The sequence below is a fragment of the Corvus kubaryi genome, unplaced genomic scaffold, assembly GCF_017639235.1.
Source record: "Corvus kubaryi isolate FWS band 111438036 unplaced genomic scaffold, C.kubaryi_AGA036_p1.0 136, whole genome shotgun sequence".
Lineage (NCBI taxonomy): Eukaryota > Metazoa > Chordata > Aves > Passeriformes > Corvidae > Corvus > Corvus kubaryi.
This window is the reverse complement of record NW_024580670.1, coordinates 933,790-953,430: the sequence shown is the minus strand read 5'-3', so window position 1 is coordinate 953,430 and position 19,641 is coordinate 933,790. Positions and strand designations below refer to the sequence as shown.

Below are 19,641 nucleotides of genomic sequence, written 5' to 3'. Positions count from 1 at the left end.
TTTTGGGTGAGCAGTTACATTTGTCTCCACATCTGGATTTATTGTGCACAGTTCTTGATGTTTAATACCCAACCAAGTGGCTGTTTCAGCTCAGGGAAGCATCCCTGTTCTTGGAAATTCTATTAAGACTTTAAAACATTTATTATTTTCATCTTCGGACACTCTGACATTGCTCTTGGGTTTTTTCAGGTGGGTTTTGCTTGGGTTCCTCTCACAGATCTCTTCACTGCTGAAGGTTTTTGTCCTGCTGTGCGTGTGCCCAGCCATGCTTCTGGAACTTGCTGTGGCTTATCAGTGTTGTTTGTGTGCAGCGTTTCAATCCCAGATCCCCTCCCTTGGCACCCATTCCTGCTGCATTGCTCATTTGGTTACAGAGCTGAGCTGAAACCACTTAAAAGCATTTTCCTTGTCAGGGCTTGAAATCCTGATAAGTTCTGTAATCAATGAGAGGGAGTGAAATAATGAAAAGGATCCTGCCTGGAACTTCACCAGCTGGAAACTCACTTTTTCTGCTCAGTTCATTGCAGGATTTCAGTGCTTCCAGAGGAGCTGAGATTTAAAACTGAGGGGTTTTGGTAGAGGGTGTCTCAACCATCATGGAATCATGGAATGGGTTGGATTGGGAGGGATCTTAAAGCCCATCCAGTGCCACCCCTGCCATGGGCAGGGACACCTTCCACTGTCCCAGGCTGCTCCAAGCCCCAATGTCCAGCCTGGCCTTGGGCACTGCCAGGGATCCAGGGGCAGCCACAGCTCTGGGCACCCTGTGCCAGGGCCTGCCCACCCTCCCAGGGAGGAATTTCTTCCCAATATCCAATTTATCCTGTCAGTTTACAGCCATTCCCCCTTGTCCTGTCATCCCAGGCCCCTGTGAGAAGTCCCTCTGCAGCTCTCAGCTGGGTTGAGCAGATCAGGCATCAGTGCTGCATTTGGTGAACACAGGGGGAACCAAAGAAGAAGGAAAGTGTGGATAATTAGAGATCTGCATTGGGGGGATTCTGCAGGACATTTGAGGCTCTGCAGGCTGGGGAGCAGGGGTGACAGTGGCAGGAGCTTCCCGAGGTGCCGTTAATTGCCAGCGAGTTCCTCAGTTCTCTGGAGTGCCCCTTTGGTGGCATCTCTGAAGTGACTCTTTCTTCCCTTGATCTAGCTTTGACTTTCAATTAGATCCTGGGATTTGCAGCAGTACAAAACACCAGGCTTTAAATACCAGCTGTGCCTTACTTTAAATGCTTTCCTGCTTCAAAGCCAAGCTTTGGGAGCATACGGAGACTGGAGTTGTCTCTCTAAGGTGGTCCCTGTGGGTTCGGGATTCACGTTGGTGATCAGGGCAGGATTTGTTTCTCTGGATTATGGAGAGAAACTTGCAAGAAGTGTCTGATTCTGGTAGCAGTGACAGAGGTTTGGTTGTGTTTTAATTAATAACGTTCCAGCTCGGAATGTTTTATGGTACTGATTAATGGCGCAGTTCTGTCAGCGTGCTCGGAGAGGATCCGCTGGTGTTTGGTGCCAGGAGAGCGCTTTCCCCCCGTCCCTGACTGTCCCTGTGTGCCCTGCAGGGCAGGAGCGCATCGGGAAGGACTCACACTACGAGCAGGAGGGGAAGGTGCAGTTTGTGATCGACGCCGTGTACGCCATGGCCCACGCCCTGCACCACATGAACCGCGACCTGTGCGCCGACAGCGCCGGGCTGTGCCCTGAGATGGAGCACGCGGGGGGCAAGCGGCTGCTCAAGTACATCCGCAGCGTCAACTTCAACGGTGAGACAGAGACCCCCTGTGACCTGCTGACCCCCCTCAGTCACCTGCTGACCCCCTCAGTCACCTACTGACCTCCCTGTCACCTACTGACCCCCTCAGTCACCTACTGACCCCCTCAGTCACCTACTGACCTCCCTGTCACCTACTGACCTCACTGTCACCTACTGACCCCCCTCAGTCACCTACTGACCTCCCTGTCACCTACTGACCTCCCTGTCACCTACTGACCCCCCTCAGTCACCTACTGACCCCCTCAGTCACCTACTGACCCCCCTCAGTCACCTACTGACCTCCCTTAGTCACCTACTGACCTCCCTTAGTCACCTACTGACCTCCCTGTCACCTACTGACCCCCCCGCCACCTACTGACACCCCTCAATCACCTGCTGACCCCCCATCACCTACTGACCCCCCTCAATCACTTACTGACCTCCCTGTTACCTACTGACCCCCCTCAGTCACCTACTGACCCCCCTCAGTCACCTACTGACCCCCTCAGTCACCTACTGACCCCTCAATCACCTACTGACCCCCTCAGTCACCTACTGACCCCTCAATCACCTATGACCTCCCTGTTACCTACTGACCCCCCTCAGTCACCTACTGACCTCCCTGTCACCTACTGACCCCCCTGTCACCTGCTGACCCCCCTCAGTCACCTACTGACCCTCCCATCCCCTACTCACCTCCCCATCCCCTACTGCCCCCCCATCACGAAGCCGGGGCTTGGGAAGGCAGTTTGGTCTGTGTGTAGATCCCTGTTCCCTGGCGTTCCAGGGGACTTGTCCTGGGTTCCGAGGGTGGAGCAGTGGGAGCTTTGTCCAGCTCTGTGTGAGAGAAGCGCCGCCTGCTCTCCTTCTGTTCTCGAGTGTCCCGAGCCCCGGAGCCTGGCATCCTCTCAGTGTGGGGCAGCTCTCCTCGGCCCCTGGGATCCTCCTGCTGGCCCTGCTTTGGGGCCGTGTCCTCCGTGCAGAGGTGCTGCCATCGATGCAGCCAGGGCTGTGATGAAGAGAGGCTGGATCTGAGCGAGGAGCTCAGTGTGCATTTTGTGATCATTGTTGCCTGGAGAACAAAAGGCCCAAACTATGGAAAACTTTAAACCTTGAGTGCTCACGCAGTGAGATCTGAAAGTTTTGAAGTGCAATTGTATTTTTGCCAGTGAAAAGCTGAAGATGCTGTTCACAGGAGCCCCTTGGGTGCTCAAACTGCCGTGAACGTGCCCTGAGTAACAAACGCCTTGGCTGGTGACACCTGTGTAACTCCTGTCCTCCTCTTAATAATTCATTTCTCATCTTTTAGTGATTAAGAGATCGAGATCCTACAAATTCAAGTCAGATTGTGTCTGGGTTTGAGGGTTTCCTGCAGGTGTCAAGTGCCCTGTGTCTGTGTGGGGCGAAGGCAGCTCCTTTGTTGGGAACTGAATTAAATTGTCACGGCTCTGCATGAGCAAGAAGCTGCAGCCTGGAGACTGACACAGGTTCTGAACTGCTTACTAGGCTCAGCAAAATCTGCTAAATTGTAATAGAAAGAAAATAAATCCTAAATGATCAAAAACCAGTGAAATAATGACATGTTTTAATGATTGGAAGATCAAGGGTTATTTTTGAAACCGCTGTTTCCTCTCTGTGATAAGGTTTTCATACATCACTTTTTATTAATTCCATTATTTTATCAAAGGAGCCTGAGCTGGGGCTGGAATGCTGCGGTGATGTAAACCAGGACTGACAGACCCTGCAGACAGGTGGCACAGAAAGGGCTCCAGAGCCTCACCTGGCCCACGCAGAGGTTAAGGAGGGCTTGCCCCTGCTGAGCAGAGCCTTGGCTGGAGCCCAATTACTGCCACTTCAAAGTCAGGAGAGGGGACACATGTGCCTGACCCGTGCCCCGAGGTTAGCAGTGCTTCCCATTTCCACAGCTGCTCGTCCTCCCGATGGAGCACGGGCTTCTCCCAGCCTGTCTGTGTCATTTTAGCACAGAAGCAGTGATGGGCCTGGAAACAGTGTTCACTTCTGCCCACACCGTGTCCAGACCTGTGTGTGAGGTCCCAGGGATGTGCCTTTGGGGCCTCTGCAGTGACCCATCCCACGGTGCTGTGCAGCCCTGCTGGATCCAAGGGATCCTTTGTTGCTTTAAATGGCTTTGCTGGGGGATTTGGGGTGCTGTTCCCGTGACGGTGGCCGTAGGTGTGTTCTTGGCTGCGTCCCCCAGCGTTTGTCCCAGCACTGACTTTGGGGTGGCCGTAACAGTGGTGTCCATCCTCCATCTGCCTCCTGACGAGCAGACCTGGACCTCCCTCTGTGTTCTGGAGCTGTGTTGTGACGTGGGCAATCCTCAGATGTGTCTCTTGAATTTTGGGAGCCTCACTGGACTCCTGCCATTTCAGGTGTCCCTTTCTTGTCAGCTCTGACAAACCCAAGCTTAACTCACCCTAAGCAGCCCTAAGAGTCGTAATTAGCCAAATCCCATTTAGCACTTGTGCTGCCTTTCCCGAGGAGCCGAGGAATTACAGCCATTGCTTCTGATTCACTCTGAGTGTTCCCACTCAAATGTATTCTGGCTCCATGAATCTGTAATGACAATTAAATATCTGCCTGGTGCTCACAAGGAACCAGCGAGGAGAGATTTCAGTGGCAGATTTTCTGTACCAGCCTTTGAACTGAATTTGTATCTGATCTCAGAGGATTGTAGGAGAGACAGGAAACAATTTACCAGGGCTAGAGTGGAGACTATGCTAATTCACTCCTTCAAATCTTTTTTTCACTCCCTGGAATTCAATGAAGAATGAGAATCATGAAGAAAACGATAATCTTAAAGTTCAGTGCTACAACAGGAGAGATTTTTCATTGCTTTAGGGAAAAAAAGTTACGCAGGAGGAGGAAGCTTTGAATATAGATATGCTGGAGGATTGTCATAATCTTCAATCTTGACACAATATTACTCTACCCTACCGAAACCTATTTTAATATGTCTGGAAATAAATGTCACCCTGGAAGGTTGCTCCTGGAGCTCTGAGGAAATGAGGCACCGCTTTGAATTCTCCTCTCAGGAAGGTTCCCGTCCAGTGCTGTGGTATTTAAAATGCAGATGTCCTGCTGGGAGCTCACTTGAGGCTGGGGCTCTGGGCAGCTCCAGGAAAGGTCGGGGGTTCTCTGGCCCTGCACTGCCCCGTGTTTGTCACTTCAGCACAGGGTAAATAGAGGCAATCCAGTGGTGGTGCCACAGAGCCCAGATAAGGAGGACACAAGGAATGCTCTTCCCAAAGCTGCCTCTATTCTTTCCCACCCCAGCGCACGGCGATTACAGGAATGGAACATGTTGTGGAGGAGGAAGCTATTTCTGGATGCTAGTCAAGACTCACTAGACCCGGGCTGACTTCTGACAGCAGCATCTCTCAGACGCAGATGGAACGTTTTCGGGGGGGGGGGGGGGCCAGCAGCATTTAGAGGCTCCATTCACAGGAGTGATTTTCACTGGAGAACTCCCTGAGGAACAGGAGATGGGAGGGAGGCTGGAGGGTAGGAAGAAAAGCCTTCTGATATTTCTCGTGTTGGGCGGAGCAGGGTGAGGTAAGGCTGGTCTAGGATTGCTGTGTTTATTTTCAGGCAGTAGGGTCAGGCAGAGATAATGGATCTGTGGAGAGGGCCGGGTGAGGGCAGTGTCCTGAAGTGCCTGGTTTGGATGGCTGGGGGGCTGGATGGCCTTGGCCTGGAATGTGCTCCCAGTGTGAAAGCTCTCACCCATGACCAAATAAAAGAGATTTGGTAAAGGTTTGGTGTTGGTTGGTTGGATTTTGTCTTGTTTCCTTCCCCCAGGCAGTGCTGGCACTCCAGTGATGTTCAACAAGAACGGGGACGCACCGGGACGCTACGACATCTTCCAGTACCACAGCAGCAACACCAGCACACCCGGGTACCGCCTCGTGGGCCAGTGGACAGATGACCTCCAGCTCAATGTGAGTCTTTCCTGGCTCCTTTTTGTTGGCTATGGGCACTCAGTGCTTCAAAACTTAGCAGGGATCTTTGCTATTTCCTCACAGCTCCGTAGTGGGGTTTTTGCACATTATCTCCTTCTCCTCTGTCCTGCAACCTTCTCCCTGTACCCAGAGAACCAAAGCTGCTCAGACTAACAGAGACATGAGGTGAAATGCAAATTTTATTACTTCTGCGTGTCTGCAGTCCCGAGTTGCCAGCTTGGAAAATGAAGCTGTGATCTGTTGTAGTTTGAAGCCACTGGGCTTTCATTTGCAGATGCTTTTCAGTTTTTCTTGTCTTTGGAAAGCTGAAACGAAATGTTTTTGGAGTGAGTCACTTTTCTGGTGGTACTTTCAATCCGTGTGGATGAGGTGGCCTTTCTGGGATGATGCCTAAAGGAAAACAAGCACGTAGGAGCAGGTGCGCAAATACACTTTGATGTTTCCCAGAAAAAAACCCCCGGGACTGGTGGGTGGGAAAGCTGGAGACTGTGTCAGCCTCACCCGTGCCAGCCTGTGACCTCGCTGGGTGAGGATCTCTGCTTGGCTTTGGGCACTTTGCTTCAGCCTCGAGTTCCTGCAGAAGTGGCGCCAGTTTTGCCTCAGGGTGGCTCCCTGCAGAGTGTTATTAACACCCAAAGACAGTGATTTCAGTTCGGTTTGGCTCTTCAGCCCCACAGCCTGAGGAAGATCAAGGTACTCCTGAAAGAAAATGGGTATTTGTAGAAAAAGGGTTTCCTCTCTCAGTCAGCTTTCCCACCCCAGGAACATCAGGGATTCTGGGTGCGTTGTGGCTCCTTCTCTGCCTCTGCTGCCAGATCTCCTTTGGAAGCAGGGTGCAGGGTGAGAGGACAGGCTGTGTGCCATGGCCCAGCCCTGACACCCCTCCAGAGGTGGCCAGGACACACTGTGGGTGGCACAGGGGGTGGCACAGGGGGTGCTCCCAGCCTGGGGCTCTCTGTGCAGCTGGCATCACTCGCTGCACTTGGGGATGGCCCCGTGACCTGTGGGGACATCTGAGCTCCCCCAGCCCTCTGGGGACACAAACCACGGGCTGCCCACAGGGGTCACAACCATCACCTGGGGCGGAACCAAAGGCAGGACACTTTCTATTTTTAATGCTTTCATGGTTTTTGTTAAATCAAGTAAATAATGTGGGTCACCGAGGGTCCAGTCTTGGAGGCTGATCACAAACAATATTTTGCTCTCCTTGAATTTTGGCTCATTTTTATTTTCTGTGTTTGATTTGCTCTTTCAGGATTTTTCAACTTTTGATGTCCTATATAAGGAAACCTATATTTACTTGCGATTTACAGTTCTTTTAGCAAAAAATATTAATATTTTATTAAGCAAATCCTTCTTTATGTAAACTACACATACTGATTCATTAAAATTTAAAGCAAAATTATTGGAGCTTGATTTGTATTCCTGTTGTTGTGTTAAATGTTTCCATAAAAAGACCTCTTTCCTCACCCTCATATCCTCATGGCCACAGGGTCATATCAGTAGCTGAGATTCTCTCACTAACTTCCCTTCTAATCACTCAAGTGTCCTAGTTTCTCACACAAATGTATACAAGATAGTCCCTTTTCTATTATTGTATTATTTCTTACAATAATAAAGAGAATTGTGGGGTTTAGAGAAGTCAAGGATTCCTGGAAATAACCAAAATAAATACTATTAAATACATCCCAGGGAAAACTACCGGAGGATACGACTTTGTCTTCAGTAATTATTGTGGCAGTAACTCTTCAGGGGATGTTTCCCCAGTTCTTATTTCTAAATACAACACAAGAGGGGAAAGCAAAGGATGTTTGGTGCAAGTGCTGATTTGAATTTGGCAGCTGCTGCAACTGGGGCTTTGTTTCCCAAGAGCTTTGTCACTCTGGGCAGTCTCGGTCAGTTCTGTGAGTCTGCATTGCCTGGGTTATGAATGGGAAAAGCTGTTCACATAGGCCTTAAAGGTAAGGACACTCCAGATCCCAGAGGGATCCCAGAGGCAGGAGGGAAATAACTGCAGGAGAACAGCATAGGTGAGTAAATATTTTCTTTATCATCGTCCTCATTCCAAAAAGGAACAGGAATGTTTTGGTGTTTTATTCCTCTGGCAGGGGTGCTGCCGTTCAGTCTGTTGTGGGTGTCTTCTACAATGGTCATCTTCCCATTCCTGGTACTTTTTGGAGTATGGTGGGCACAGGCTGGATTAATCTGGAGAGCAGAACCAGGTTTTTCACGTAAGATTGCAGAGTAACTTCTGCTGAAGTTTTCTCTCTCTTGTTTGTGTGAGTAGACAGATTGAGGAGAGCTTTAACAACTTACCTGCAACTCTTCAAATCTGCTCTGTTTGTTTTCTTATTGTTTTCCTGGGTTGATAAACCCAGGAATTAAACTGTCTGTTCTCCTCAGTCCCGATGGCTTCTCGCCACCTTGGCATCCCTTTTGCTGGTGGTGGTGGCAGAACTGCTGGGCCGAGGCAGCGCCGCTCCCTGCGCTCCGAGCCCGGCTCTGCTCCCCGGCACATCCGTGTGTGAGGAGGCTCCTCTCGCTGCTGTTCACTCACCTGCGCTGACATTTCTGTATCTCAGGTCAGATAAGAAAATATTTAGTGACTTTTCACTGCAGCAAACTTGGGACATAACAATTTATTAAGGTGAGGGCAGTACAATCGCCCTGTTTTCTTTTGCCTGCTTGGTAGCAAACAGCTGGGCACAGCTTTGCCCAGCACCCAGTGCATGGTTTAGTAACAGTTTTGGCTGCATTTCAGGTGTCTATACAAGGATAAAATGAGCAGATGTCTAATTTTAAAGGGCTTGGCCAGTATTCCATGAAAAGGCATGGCAGTGCTTCGTTCTCCCTGCAGCGAGAGTGTGATGATGAGGTGTCCACCCATTTCCCACAGGAGGCCAGGGAAGGTCGAGTCCCACCCCTCTCCTTGGTGAGGATTCTGCCAAGCTCTGTCAGCCCCTCCTTGCCCCCAGCATGCAGATTTGGGATGCAGTATTTATAGTCCACATCCTCCTGCATTTGAAATGCTCTGCCCTGGATTTTAGGATCAGAAACTTGGCCAGCTGCATCCCTGTTGAAATGCAGCACCGTGATCCCAGTGCCTGCTGAAAGGCAGAGATACACCTAATGCAATTAGGATAGAAATCCTCTGGCCACAGGGACAGCTGCATTTGAGCCCAGGACTGGAGCTGGGTGAGGGTGCACTCTGTGCTGCAGGGCAGCTCCATCGTTACCAGAGCTGCTTGGGCTGGCTTTAGCTTTGATGTGTTTCAAAAGCCAGAAGTGTGCCTGTGAAAAGGAGCCAATCTGCCATGGGGAGGAGGAGGAGTGTTGTGGAGCAGCTGGTTTTGGGTTGGTTTGCGTTTCCAGTGGGTCATTTCAGTTTGTTGTTTGGTTGGGTTTTTCCTTTATATCTAAGGCTAGCATGGTTCAAGCAGGAAATCATGAGGATGGCTGAAGGCAGCGTGGCCAGGAGACAGGTCCTACCTCCATGCCTTGTGCTTCTCTTTGGATCCTAGACAAGGAATTAACCCCTCCGTGCCCTGCTCTGCCCCCATCTCCCATGGATCCAGCTCTGGATGTCTCCTTGCTGTTTGTAAGGCCCTGTGCAGCCTCTGGGGCTGCTGGATAAGAGGCGTGGTAGGAATGCGAGGAGCTGGCTGAGCAGCTCCCATACGTGGCTGGCTCCTAAAAATGCAGCTTCTCATGCTTTGAGGTGTCTGACACAAATACGAACACATCTCTGCTGGAGGAACTGATGTCCCTGCAGGGGGAAGAAATGGATTGCTCCTAGAGGAAGCACAGGTTCTCCTGGGAAATTTGGTGATATTGCTTCTCTTTCTCGAGGTACACTTAACTCAGCAGGTCTCAGGTTTATTATGTTTTCCCATCCCATTCCCTGTGCAAGTATCCCAGAACTGTCAAAATCAACAAGGAAAGAAAACAATCCCTGTGAAATTGTTGAACCTGCTTTTTCCAGGTGTTTGCCTTGTGCTGAGGTTGGAGAGACCTGTCCGGGCTCCTGCCTATGGACACGAGCTGCTCCCTGGCATCCAGTGACAGCGAGGTGTGGGGTGTTGGGATCCTGCCTGATGGGCTGGAGGTGCTGGCTGGACACCAGAGGGAAGCTCTCCCTGGGGAAGGAATCCTGCCCCTGTTCTGTGTGGGGTCACCTTGGCCATCCCTCCACAGCCCCCCCACGGGCAGGACAACGCCCTCTTCCTTCACCCTCAGCTTGGAAGAGTGAGATGCTTCCATGAAACCTGGTTATTTGCCATTGGAGAGGGAGATCTTCCTGGAGCAAGCTGTTGTGGGGTTGTTTTTCAGTCTGATTGTCTAATTAATGCTGTAATAAGGCCATTAGTGTCTGCATAGGGTGCTTCATGTTGTGTCTTAATTGCATCGGCGTCTCCACCGTGTCAGACGCTCTCTTCCAGCGCGGAGCTCTGGCTCATAACGGTGCCACTGGGCACTGGGGCCTGCAGCACATGTTCAGCGTGGCTGCAGAAGGTGAATCCCTGACTGGGGATGGGAAACACCATGTCCTGTCTCTTGTCACACCACGGAGATTTCAGGCAGCTCGTGCTCCAGACGTGCCTCAGTTCCAAAGCACCAAGCAGGGCCGACTGTGAGTGCCAGATAAAACAAAACCATTCCTCTAATTAATTTGTTTGCAAACAGAACCAAATACGTATTAAAGATGCCTAAACGAGCTGCATGTAGGGATAAACAAGAAGATCTGCATTGTTCTCTGGGTGTGCCCTGGGACTGGAGGTGGCTCAGTGGTGTGGTGCAGAGCAGGGTTTGACACAGGGTTCCACGGAGCCCTCGCACGCCCTGCTGGGGCTGCTGCCGATCCCTCCCTTTTATGGATGTCTCCCAGCAAAAAGTGATCTGTGCCTGCAGCCCTGCCAGACAAGTGCCTGGGAGATGAATGGTACTGATAATCATCAGGATGGTTCCATGAACACGGCTGTTCATGGCTGCAGCTTCTCTTATCAAGCCCGGCTCGTGCTGTATGGCCCCAAGGCCGTGGCGTGGGCTCGTTAATAATTTCCTGCTCCCTGGGCAAGGAGCTGGGAGCTGCTGGTTTCCTTGGGTAGGGTCAGGCCTGCATTTTAGCAGAGTGTGAAATACAGTCTTGCTTGAAATGAGTAACATCCCTGTAGCTCAGGGTTTGCGGATTGGGGCAAGCTGGGGGTCAGTGTTGCCCTGGAGCAGGAGGAGCCTTTGCTGGCAGGACAGCAGCAGGGACAGGGACACCATGGTCACTGACACGGAGAGGGTGGCACTTCCACACTGCAATTCTTTTTTCCCCACAAATAGAAGTACATTGAGTAACTCTGTAATCCTCTGTGCAATTTATGCAGAACCTGCTCACTTCAACAGCTCCTGAATCTGTTTGGGCTCAGACTAATCAATTTACATGCCATAAACATCTCTGTTAGGGAATTTGGAAATAAATGTTATGAATAGTGAGCTGGTGAAGAGAGTAATTAACTGTCTAACCTGCTGGCAAGAGACCTGGCTGTACCTGCCTTTTTTTGATAAAATACTCAAATTGGAATTGGATTCAAGCCCCTCTTCAGCGATGTTTGTTGCTCAGGAATATTCTGCCAACAGATGGTATTTTTCTAAAATAACATGTTCAAATCGATTTCTGTTCATTGTTTTCTTGGGTTTGTTGCTGGGTTTGGGGTTTTTTCTTTGGAGCAGAATGTGTTCAAAGTAGATGGAGTTTCTTTTCTTGGCACTGTTAGGGACACTCTGCATCTTCTGCTGCCGTGGTCCTGTCCCTGCAAGTGTCACATGAGTCACTGGGTGACAGGTGGTGACAGTCCCACTCACAGGGATGCAGTGTCTGGATTTATGGGAATTATTTCCCAGCATTAATGCTGCTCAATGCAGAGTCCTTCCAGAAGGTTCTGCAGCCTGTTTGCACAGCCCCTGGCATGGCTGGGCCTTTCTGAGCTCTGCCCCTGTTACCCCATCAGCCAAACTGTGGCCCAGTGAGGAACTGAAAGGTAACTCCGTGCGTGGGTTCCTAAAACACCTCCCCGTGACAGGTTCTGCCACCATGGCCACCGTGGCAGCAGCCCTGGTGTGTGCTGCAATAATGGATGTTGTTTATTTTGTTCCCTCATTACACTCTGCAATCTTTCACTGCTCGTGCCAGCCATGACCGGCACAAACACCTTTAATTATCTTAACTTGCAGAATTAACTTGCAGCCAAGTGGAAGGGAATTTTTCAAACCACTGGCCCGCTGAATGGCCATATGCTAATTCTTCCCTCCTCCACAAGGGATGGTGGAGCAGGCAGCAGGCCGAAATCATGCAGGTCCTGCACAAGCTGTGACTGCAGCTGGACTTGGGGAGTGCCTCGGAATGGAACCAGGGGCTTGTGGGACAGCACATGGGTTTGGCTGCTGGAAGTGGATTTATCAGAGAAGGGCACAGCCCCGGTACCCCTGATGGGAACCACGTGGGCCAGGCAGGGTGGCTTCTGTGCCGTGGGCAGGAGCTGCAGCACTCGCTCAGCCAAGTCAGGCTGTCCATGCAGATTGGTGCTGTATCACAGTAGCAAGGCAATAGTTAAATCTTACCCCTCTCTCTGCAAAGCAGCTCAGGCTCCGAACTGAAGACATGAAATGTCATCTCCTCTCTGTTACTGACCCGCTTGGCCCAGGCAGTGACAACACCGCAAGTGCAGCGGCCGAGGGATCTCAGCTCCATCAGCTCTGGCAAGGCAGAACATCTCTGTAATTCTGCTGCAGGTCTGGGAATGTCACGGGGGAAAGTGTTGGTGGGGATATAAATGCTCAGGGAAAGCAGGCTGAGAGTCTGAGATGAATCACGTATGTGGTTAAAGACAGGAGGAAACTGGAGCATAAGGAGCTCATAAAAGCTATAATGGCAAAAAAACGATGTAGCAGAAGACTTGACTTGAGATTTTGCTTTGTCTTGTGTTGTTCTCTTCCATGCCCGTGAGCCTGCGGGCAGACACACTCTGAGAATGAGTTATGTAAGAAATAGGAGTTAAAAAATAAATCACCCAGTCTTCAAAATAGGTGCTGGTTCTGCGCCTACACATCCCTCTGTAAAGCCTTTTTGCGAGGCTAATGTGGTTTTGTCAGCAAATATATTCAAGAGCAAATGCTTTGCTGGGATATTTTATGGCTAATGAACATGTTTGGTTGCTTTTGGCAGGAGTAACAATGTCAGTTTGTGTGTTATTGAGGGTGCAATATTCTTTATTTAATATCTGAAAACAGGAAGAGGCTCTTCAGTGACAGATGTGCTTTGTTGTGTTTGGAGAAGTTCACCCAGCTATGGAGAGAAAGCACTTCAGCTGTGCACCCGAGCTGTCCTGCTGCCCCAGCTCCTCGTGCTCCCAGGGGAATGTGGGGTACAGCAACCTCACCAGCACGGGAGCACTGGGCCCTTCCCAAACACCTCCCAGCTAACCCAGCAGGGAACTCAGGGTCCCAGTCAGACCCACTGGGATCTTTAGCTGAGTTCTGCCAAGTGTTTCCATCCCTCTTGCCCCTCGTTTCAGCCCAGCAAGGGCCCCCATAACTCCTGCCCAGCCTCAGCCTCGGGCAGCCCTGTGGCACCTCTGTCACCAGTGGAGGCTGCTCCCTCTGGATCATCTCCAGGGGTGTGGAGATGGCAGCAAAACCTGGGTTTACATTTGTGTCTCATCCTTGCCCTGGCAAAGGAGGTTGGGTGGAAAACATTCTGTTTGTCCATGAGCTCCCCACCGAAGGTCTGTGAGACGTGTGGGTAGTGCTGCGGGCAGGGGCAAGGCTCTGCAGAACAGGGAGAGTCCAAGGAGTATCAGCAAAATAAGGATTGGATTTCTGCCTCTAGATCAAAGACACTTTTGCCTTTTCCCTTGCAAGGTAAGTGTGATTTCTCTCTGGGAGGAGTGGTCAGCTGCGTGGGGGTTTGTGTGGGGTGAGGCCAGGGCACCCCTGAGACACCTGTGCTGTTCCCTTCTCTGGTGTCTCCTTTCTCACCTCTTTGTGTTTGTCTGCTGTGGGAGAAGGTGTTTGCTGAATATCCCTGTCCTGGGCATGGTGACTGCCTGGCATTCCCTCCAGGTGTGGGGCAGTCAGCAGGGTTACAGCTTTGGGACTTCACCTGCCCGAGGTTTTAGTGGCAGATCAGGGGCTGGCACCTTCCAGTCATGCTGAGAGTCTTGTGACAGTTTACAGCAGCCAAAACTTGCTGCCTTGGCTCCATTTTTGTTGATCAGATTTGCATGTAAACTCCTTTAATAAACTGTATTAACAGCTATGGGAACTCTTGGCTTAGAGCTGCTTCTGTAGATCCCAAACATAACCCAGCTGTGTTTTGCAAAATGAAATTTTGGTCCCATACAGATACCAGTGCCAAGGGTGGTAGAGTAGAAATGATGACAGATGTATCATACTGTGCCTGTTTGCTTTAGGGAGGAGAAAGAAATCCCACAAAGGGTGATTGAAAGCTCTGCTCACATCAGGCTCGTGTGAGCAGCCCTCAGATTTTCCAGCATTTAAGCAAAGCATAAAGGTTCCTGACAGGTCACATGTATTGAGTGGGTCAGAAATAATCGCAATTTAAATGCCCCTGAATACTGATTTCTGAAGGAAATCGCTCTGGCTGCTGGCAGGACTGTAATATCAGATGTATAATGTGGAATTTAATGTGTCTCCAGCTAATTGTTCACATGATGGACAATAATGGCCCCGAATAAACAGCTGCAAAGGGTCTTTAGTCTGCTCTAAAACAACTTGAGGGGAAGCCTTTATTTGCTTTGTTTTCCTGTTTTATTTGCTTTTTCTTCCACTAAACTGAAAATGTACATTTTATGAAAACGCTGCCTAAATGATTCCCATGAAACAACTTTGTTTACTTGTTAATCCCACCTTTAACTGGCAAGGGGATCTGGGATTGACTCTGAACAGCAGCATCCAAGCAGCTGGTTCCCAGTGCTAACTGGAATCAGGTATTTCGTTCTGCTTTAGCAGTGCCTGCACTTTGACTGACTGGGGAAGGGTTGCACAGACATCAGCCTCCCTGTGCGAGACTAATCTTGCACTTTTCCTCCCAAAAATGCAGCTGGAAGAGGTGGTACAGGCTTTTTTCCTCACTTGTGTACCGTGAGGCTTGAGCTCAGTCCAGCCAGGGAGCTCCTGGACCCCCTCACCTGGGGTGAATCCCATCTGCCACTGCCAGGTTTCCTTGGAGAGAGATTGCACTGAAGGCCTTACCCTGTGTGTGGGGACAAAACTCCCTGCCCTGGGAGGCACTTGCTCCCCTGAGAGTGTGTCTTGCCATCAGCCACTCCTGGTTTTCTGTGTACATCTGCAGTTCTTTTAGGGCCCAGCTGACTGAGCATAACCTGAGCAGGATAATTTAATATTATTAGTATTATTAATATCACTGCAGCAATTTAATTAGGGCCTAAATGAGCTGGGTACTGAATTTCCCTCAGAATTCTGTATTTCTTTCATCTTCCTTCCCTGCCCTGTGTTGTTACGCCTTGCACATGAGATGTGATGAGGAAATTGCTGCCCCATTGATGCTGAGGCTTCAGAAAGGGAAAATCAGCACCAAATAATTTGACTGGAAAATGCTGGTCTTTGAATCAGCTGGGGAATTAGGAGGATAAAAAAATGCAGGCATTTCTGAGTTGGCAGGCACTCAAAGAGAAATGCTCTCCAAATTACACACGCATGCTTGGTTCCCTCTCCTTACTCCCCTTTCTGAACTGGGAGTTGTGTGTTGGGTTTGGCAGAAGCAGAACTTTTTCACAGTCACAAATAGCAGAAAAAATAAGAAGTTAGTAGCCCATCAGAGAGATAAACAAAGATAAAGGGCTAATCCTTTCCTCAAACCTTAGGTAAGGTTGACTCGTGGCTGTGCCATGAAAAATAGCTCTGAAAAGGAGTTTCCAGGAGAAAAAACAGAATTCCTTGATTTGCTTCTGGATGTGCCATTGTCATCCAGGCTTGTTCTTGAGGACTTGAACTTGCCAGTGTGGAGCATTGTGAGTGTGTTAGAAACAAGTGTTGGATTTCAGCTGCCAAACTGCTCTGCCCTCGTGCTGAGCTGGGGTTATGGGCTGTGTTCATGGGTTTGGGGCTTTCCCGTCATCCTGAACAATAAAAAACTCTGTTGTCCTGAGCAGCTGGGGCTGCCCCTGGATCCCTGGCAGTGCCCAAGGCCAGGCTGGACATTGGGGCTTGGAGCAGCCTGGGACAGTGGGAGGTGTCCCTGCCCATGGCAGGGGTGGCACTGGATGGAGTTGAATGTCCAAACCAGTCTGGGATTCTGTGATGATTCAGATTTTCCCTCATTCTGAGCCACTTCAGGATAAAAAGTTGCCTTGGATTAGCTCTGCTGTCAGAAGATAGTTTTGTCCTAACGTATCCATTTAAAGAGACAAGAACTGTGTTATAAATGCACATTTGGAAGCACATGCTCTTTTTTTAATTAAAAAAATACTGTGCAGGCACTGCAGGATGAATACTGAAGATGCATGGTCCACCCCCTTCCATTAGTGAGAAGACAACACAAAGCTGTAGGCAGATATAGAAGCATTAAAATAATTAATTTTCCATTTTATTGTGTGTCAACAGAAGTGTATAATAATAAGCATTTTTGCAAAAATTGTGGATTAAGCATTTTTCTCTACATCAGTGGTGTGCTGGAAATGTCCTTGCTTTAATGTGGAACAAATGGCCCTTGGATCTCATTAAAGATGGTGTTCTCAGAGCTCAGAGGAACTCTCAGTGCTGCTGGGGTAGAGCAGGTAGGGCTGCTAAAAACCAGAGTCAAACATTAAGTGAAAGAGAAAGGAAGAGTAGAAATGAAAGAGGGAAATAAATGAAGGTTAAGAATTGCTTCTTGTGAGAGCCCCAAAGAGGAGCTGCAGTGTGGGAGCAAGGTGCTGGGATTAGTTGGAAGCTCTCAACCATAATTAATTGAATGTGTTAAATGGGATGTGACACGGTGTGACAGGGACTGCTGGGGGCACCTCCAGTGCTGGGTCCAGTTCTGGGCCCTCTCCCTGCAAGGAAAACGTGGAGGGGATGGAGCATGTCCAGAGAAGGGAAGGGAGCTGGGGAAGGAAGGGCTGGAGGGTCAGTGCTGTGAGGAGTGACCCAGGGGTGGTGTGGGCAGGGCTGGACTCCAGGGCCCAGCCTCAGTGGGTCTGTGACTGCGGGATCCTGCTCAGCTGAACCCTGTGTGGGACAGGAGTGGGACAGCAGGGGCCTCACCCCACTCCCTGCAGGGAGGGAAGGGCTGAAAGTGAAAAGTGATTTTCTCACTCAAGAAACACCCAGCTGGAGGTCTGACCCCACTACCACAGCCCAAGCCTCCCCAGTCCCCAGTGCAGCACTGGTGTCCCAGCCCGAGGGCACTGGGGTGCAGCCTGGGGCAGGCCTGGCGGCATTCCTGGGATCCCCAGGCTCTCCCTGTCCTGCTCACTCGGGAGCAGCTGTGGGAGCTGGTCCCATGTCCTCCAGCAGCCGCAAGGAGCGTTCTTTTCTGCACAAGTTCCTGCAGCTCTTGGCACCGTGGGCTCCCTGCCCACGCCAGGGCTTCCCAGGAGCTGTCACAGCACTAATGAGAGCCAGAAATTGGAGCTGAGCAGTCCCTGGCTGAGACTGATCCTGGGGGCATTTTCCTCATTAATCAGGATCTGAATCAGCGGGTGGGAAGATGAGGGTCTGGCGTTATGGGAATGTCGTCACCATCTTCTGACATTTGGGATTTGTGCTGACAATGAAAATTGCAGGTATTTTTTGGCTGGAAGCCTTTGAGAAGTGATGAGTTTCTATCATTTTCAAGTCGGCAGTTGTGATTTGCCTGATCAGTGTGTGTTTGAGGACAAGACTCAGTGGCTGCTGTGCCAGGAGGGCAGAAACTGGACAGGCAGCAGCAGGAGAAACCAGGGCAGAATATATGTGATGACATTTAACTTCTGTTTATATGGAAGATACATTGGAGGGATTTAAGACAGCTAATGCAGCAGAGCAGGAAGATTCTCGGAGGTTTTGCTTTTCCTCTGAAGCAGCTTTCTGTCCTCAGAACCCCAAACCACTCACCAGCGTGAGAGGCCTCGTGTGGGATCAGGAGGCAGCACGGGGCTGATGCTCCATCTCACCGGTGGAGGGGCTGGGCTGGCACCGTGGCACTGGTCCCCACGGAGGGGCTGGGGTGGGATGGGAGCAGTGCCAGCTCCCACAGCAGGGGCAGGGACACAGCCGCTTCCCGAAGCTCATGTGCTGCTGCTGCAGAAACAATCCTTCTGTTTGAAGGGAGGGTTTGGCGTCTCTGGGAATTCTCTGTTACCCTGCAGAGGTGTTAAGGCTGCTCTGCTCAGTGCAGGGGTTTCTTGGGCACAAGGCAGAACTGGTGGGGTTTGTGGCTCCACCACCTTGCAGGCAAGGTGCTGCCCTAGGGCTCCCTGTCAACCCCTGCAGCCAGGGAAGTGAAAGGGAGTTACCCTGTGAGGGGAAACACCATGTCTGGGCCAGGCACTGGAGCAGCTCTGCATCCTCTCTGGCACTCTGGCTTATCATCACTGTTATCTCTTGAAGGGATTTCAGTTGATATTTTGCAGAAGACTCTGCTGAGGATGTGTTATTGACATACTCTTAGCTTAAAACCATTATCATGGTAAATCCCTGGATTTAAAAACTAATTACAAGACATTAATAGCTGAGCCTAAAGAGCTAAGTCATGCAAATATTGCTGTCTGCAAAGTGGAATATATACAAATGTTTGAACTGCTGAGTTAGGAGCTGCAGTCTGGAGGTGGCAATAAATCTGAGCCCAGTCCTTGCTGCTGGCTTCTGTGTGTCCATGAAATTAATGGCACCGTCATTATGAAAGTGGTATCAGGGAACGTGGCTGTTTTCTTCCCTGAGTAGGTTAATTACCACTAATGTAATTATTTTTGTACTGATTTTTATTTTAATCAAACATTGCACTAAACAATTAAGTTCAGAACAAATGGCTTGTTATGGAAATGTTTGTGGCAGAGGGAAGCAAAGCAGCAATGTTTGAATTACACACAGATACTGAGTTACTTTATTCATTAAAATGAGCAATTACATTAGGCCTTATGAGACAGACTAAGCATTTCTTGTTAATGTTTGTTCTATAGTGAACATAATGAGAATATATATTGTGAGTGGATCCAATCCCTCTTGCTCGAGGCATTCAGGAACTGGGGGATGTGTGGAAGCAGGGAGAAAATCCTTCCCAAATCTGCCAGAACTGCAGCACAGGGGAGGCTCCTTGTGTCCCTGGGCACTGACTTGGCCAAGTGTGAAGTTCAAGGTGTGGCATTGTTGGCTCGATGTGGGTACAATGTCTGGCTGCCTCTGGCAGTGCTGTTGGTTTGGGAAGAGTAAATTCCCTTATCCCTGGGCTGAAATTGAAGGTTCTACAAAAGAACCCCCAGATTTTTCTACTAATTGCAAGAGCACTTTCTCACAATGTATGAAATTTTTTGCTTCCTGCTTTGTAGGCCGTGATAGGCATTTTCAGCTAATCCTTGGAGGTATTTAAAAGATGTGTAGACATGGGACAAATTTTCTTTCAAAAATACACTTTTCTGAGAGGGGAAATTGTCTGTAGTTTGACTCGGGTTCTCACCCCCTGCTGCAGGTGCCCAGCGCTCCCTCCCAGGCACTTTGCATCCTGAATTTTCTCCAGAAACAGCAGAATTCTGCAAATCTGTCCAAGGCCAGTGCTAGAGCTGTTGTCATCCCAGGAGGCCAGGAAAAGAACCTCCCTTAATTCTGCCTGATCTCCTTCCACAGAGTATCTGTGCAGAATGAAGTACCTTTAGGCTGTCCCTAAGGTACCAGCAATGCCATGGAATATGTTTGAGAATATGGAAA

The 19,641-nt window shown here is 49.9% G+C and overlaps 1 protein-coding gene and 1 long non-coding RNA gene across 6 annotated transcripts in view; one reads left to right on the top strand and one right to left on the bottom strand.

Annotated features, from left to right (window-relative positions):
* Positions 1–19,641, top strand: part of GRM7 (glutamate metabotropic receptor 7) — a 206,873-nt gene that overhangs the window by 140,358 nt on the left and 46,874 nt on the right. For 3 of the 5 annotated variants that reach the window (XM_042013256.1, XM_042013238.1, XM_042013246.1), the window contains exons 6-7: positions 1,560–1,760; positions 5,573–5,712. In XM_042013256.1, coding sequence (XP_041869190.1) covers positions 1,560–1,760; positions 5,573–5,712 — 341 coding nt within the window. The other 2 variants (XM_042013271.1, XM_042013263.1) reach the window with 2 other exon arrangements.
* LOC121657494 lies at positions 1,930–2,461 on the bottom strand. Its single transcript, XR_006013648.1, has 3 exons — positions 2,407–2,461; positions 2,303–2,368; positions 1,930–2,001 (listed from the first exon to the last, which is right to left on the bottom strand). It is a non-coding gene; the product is annotated as an uncharacterized LOC121657494 (long non-coding RNA).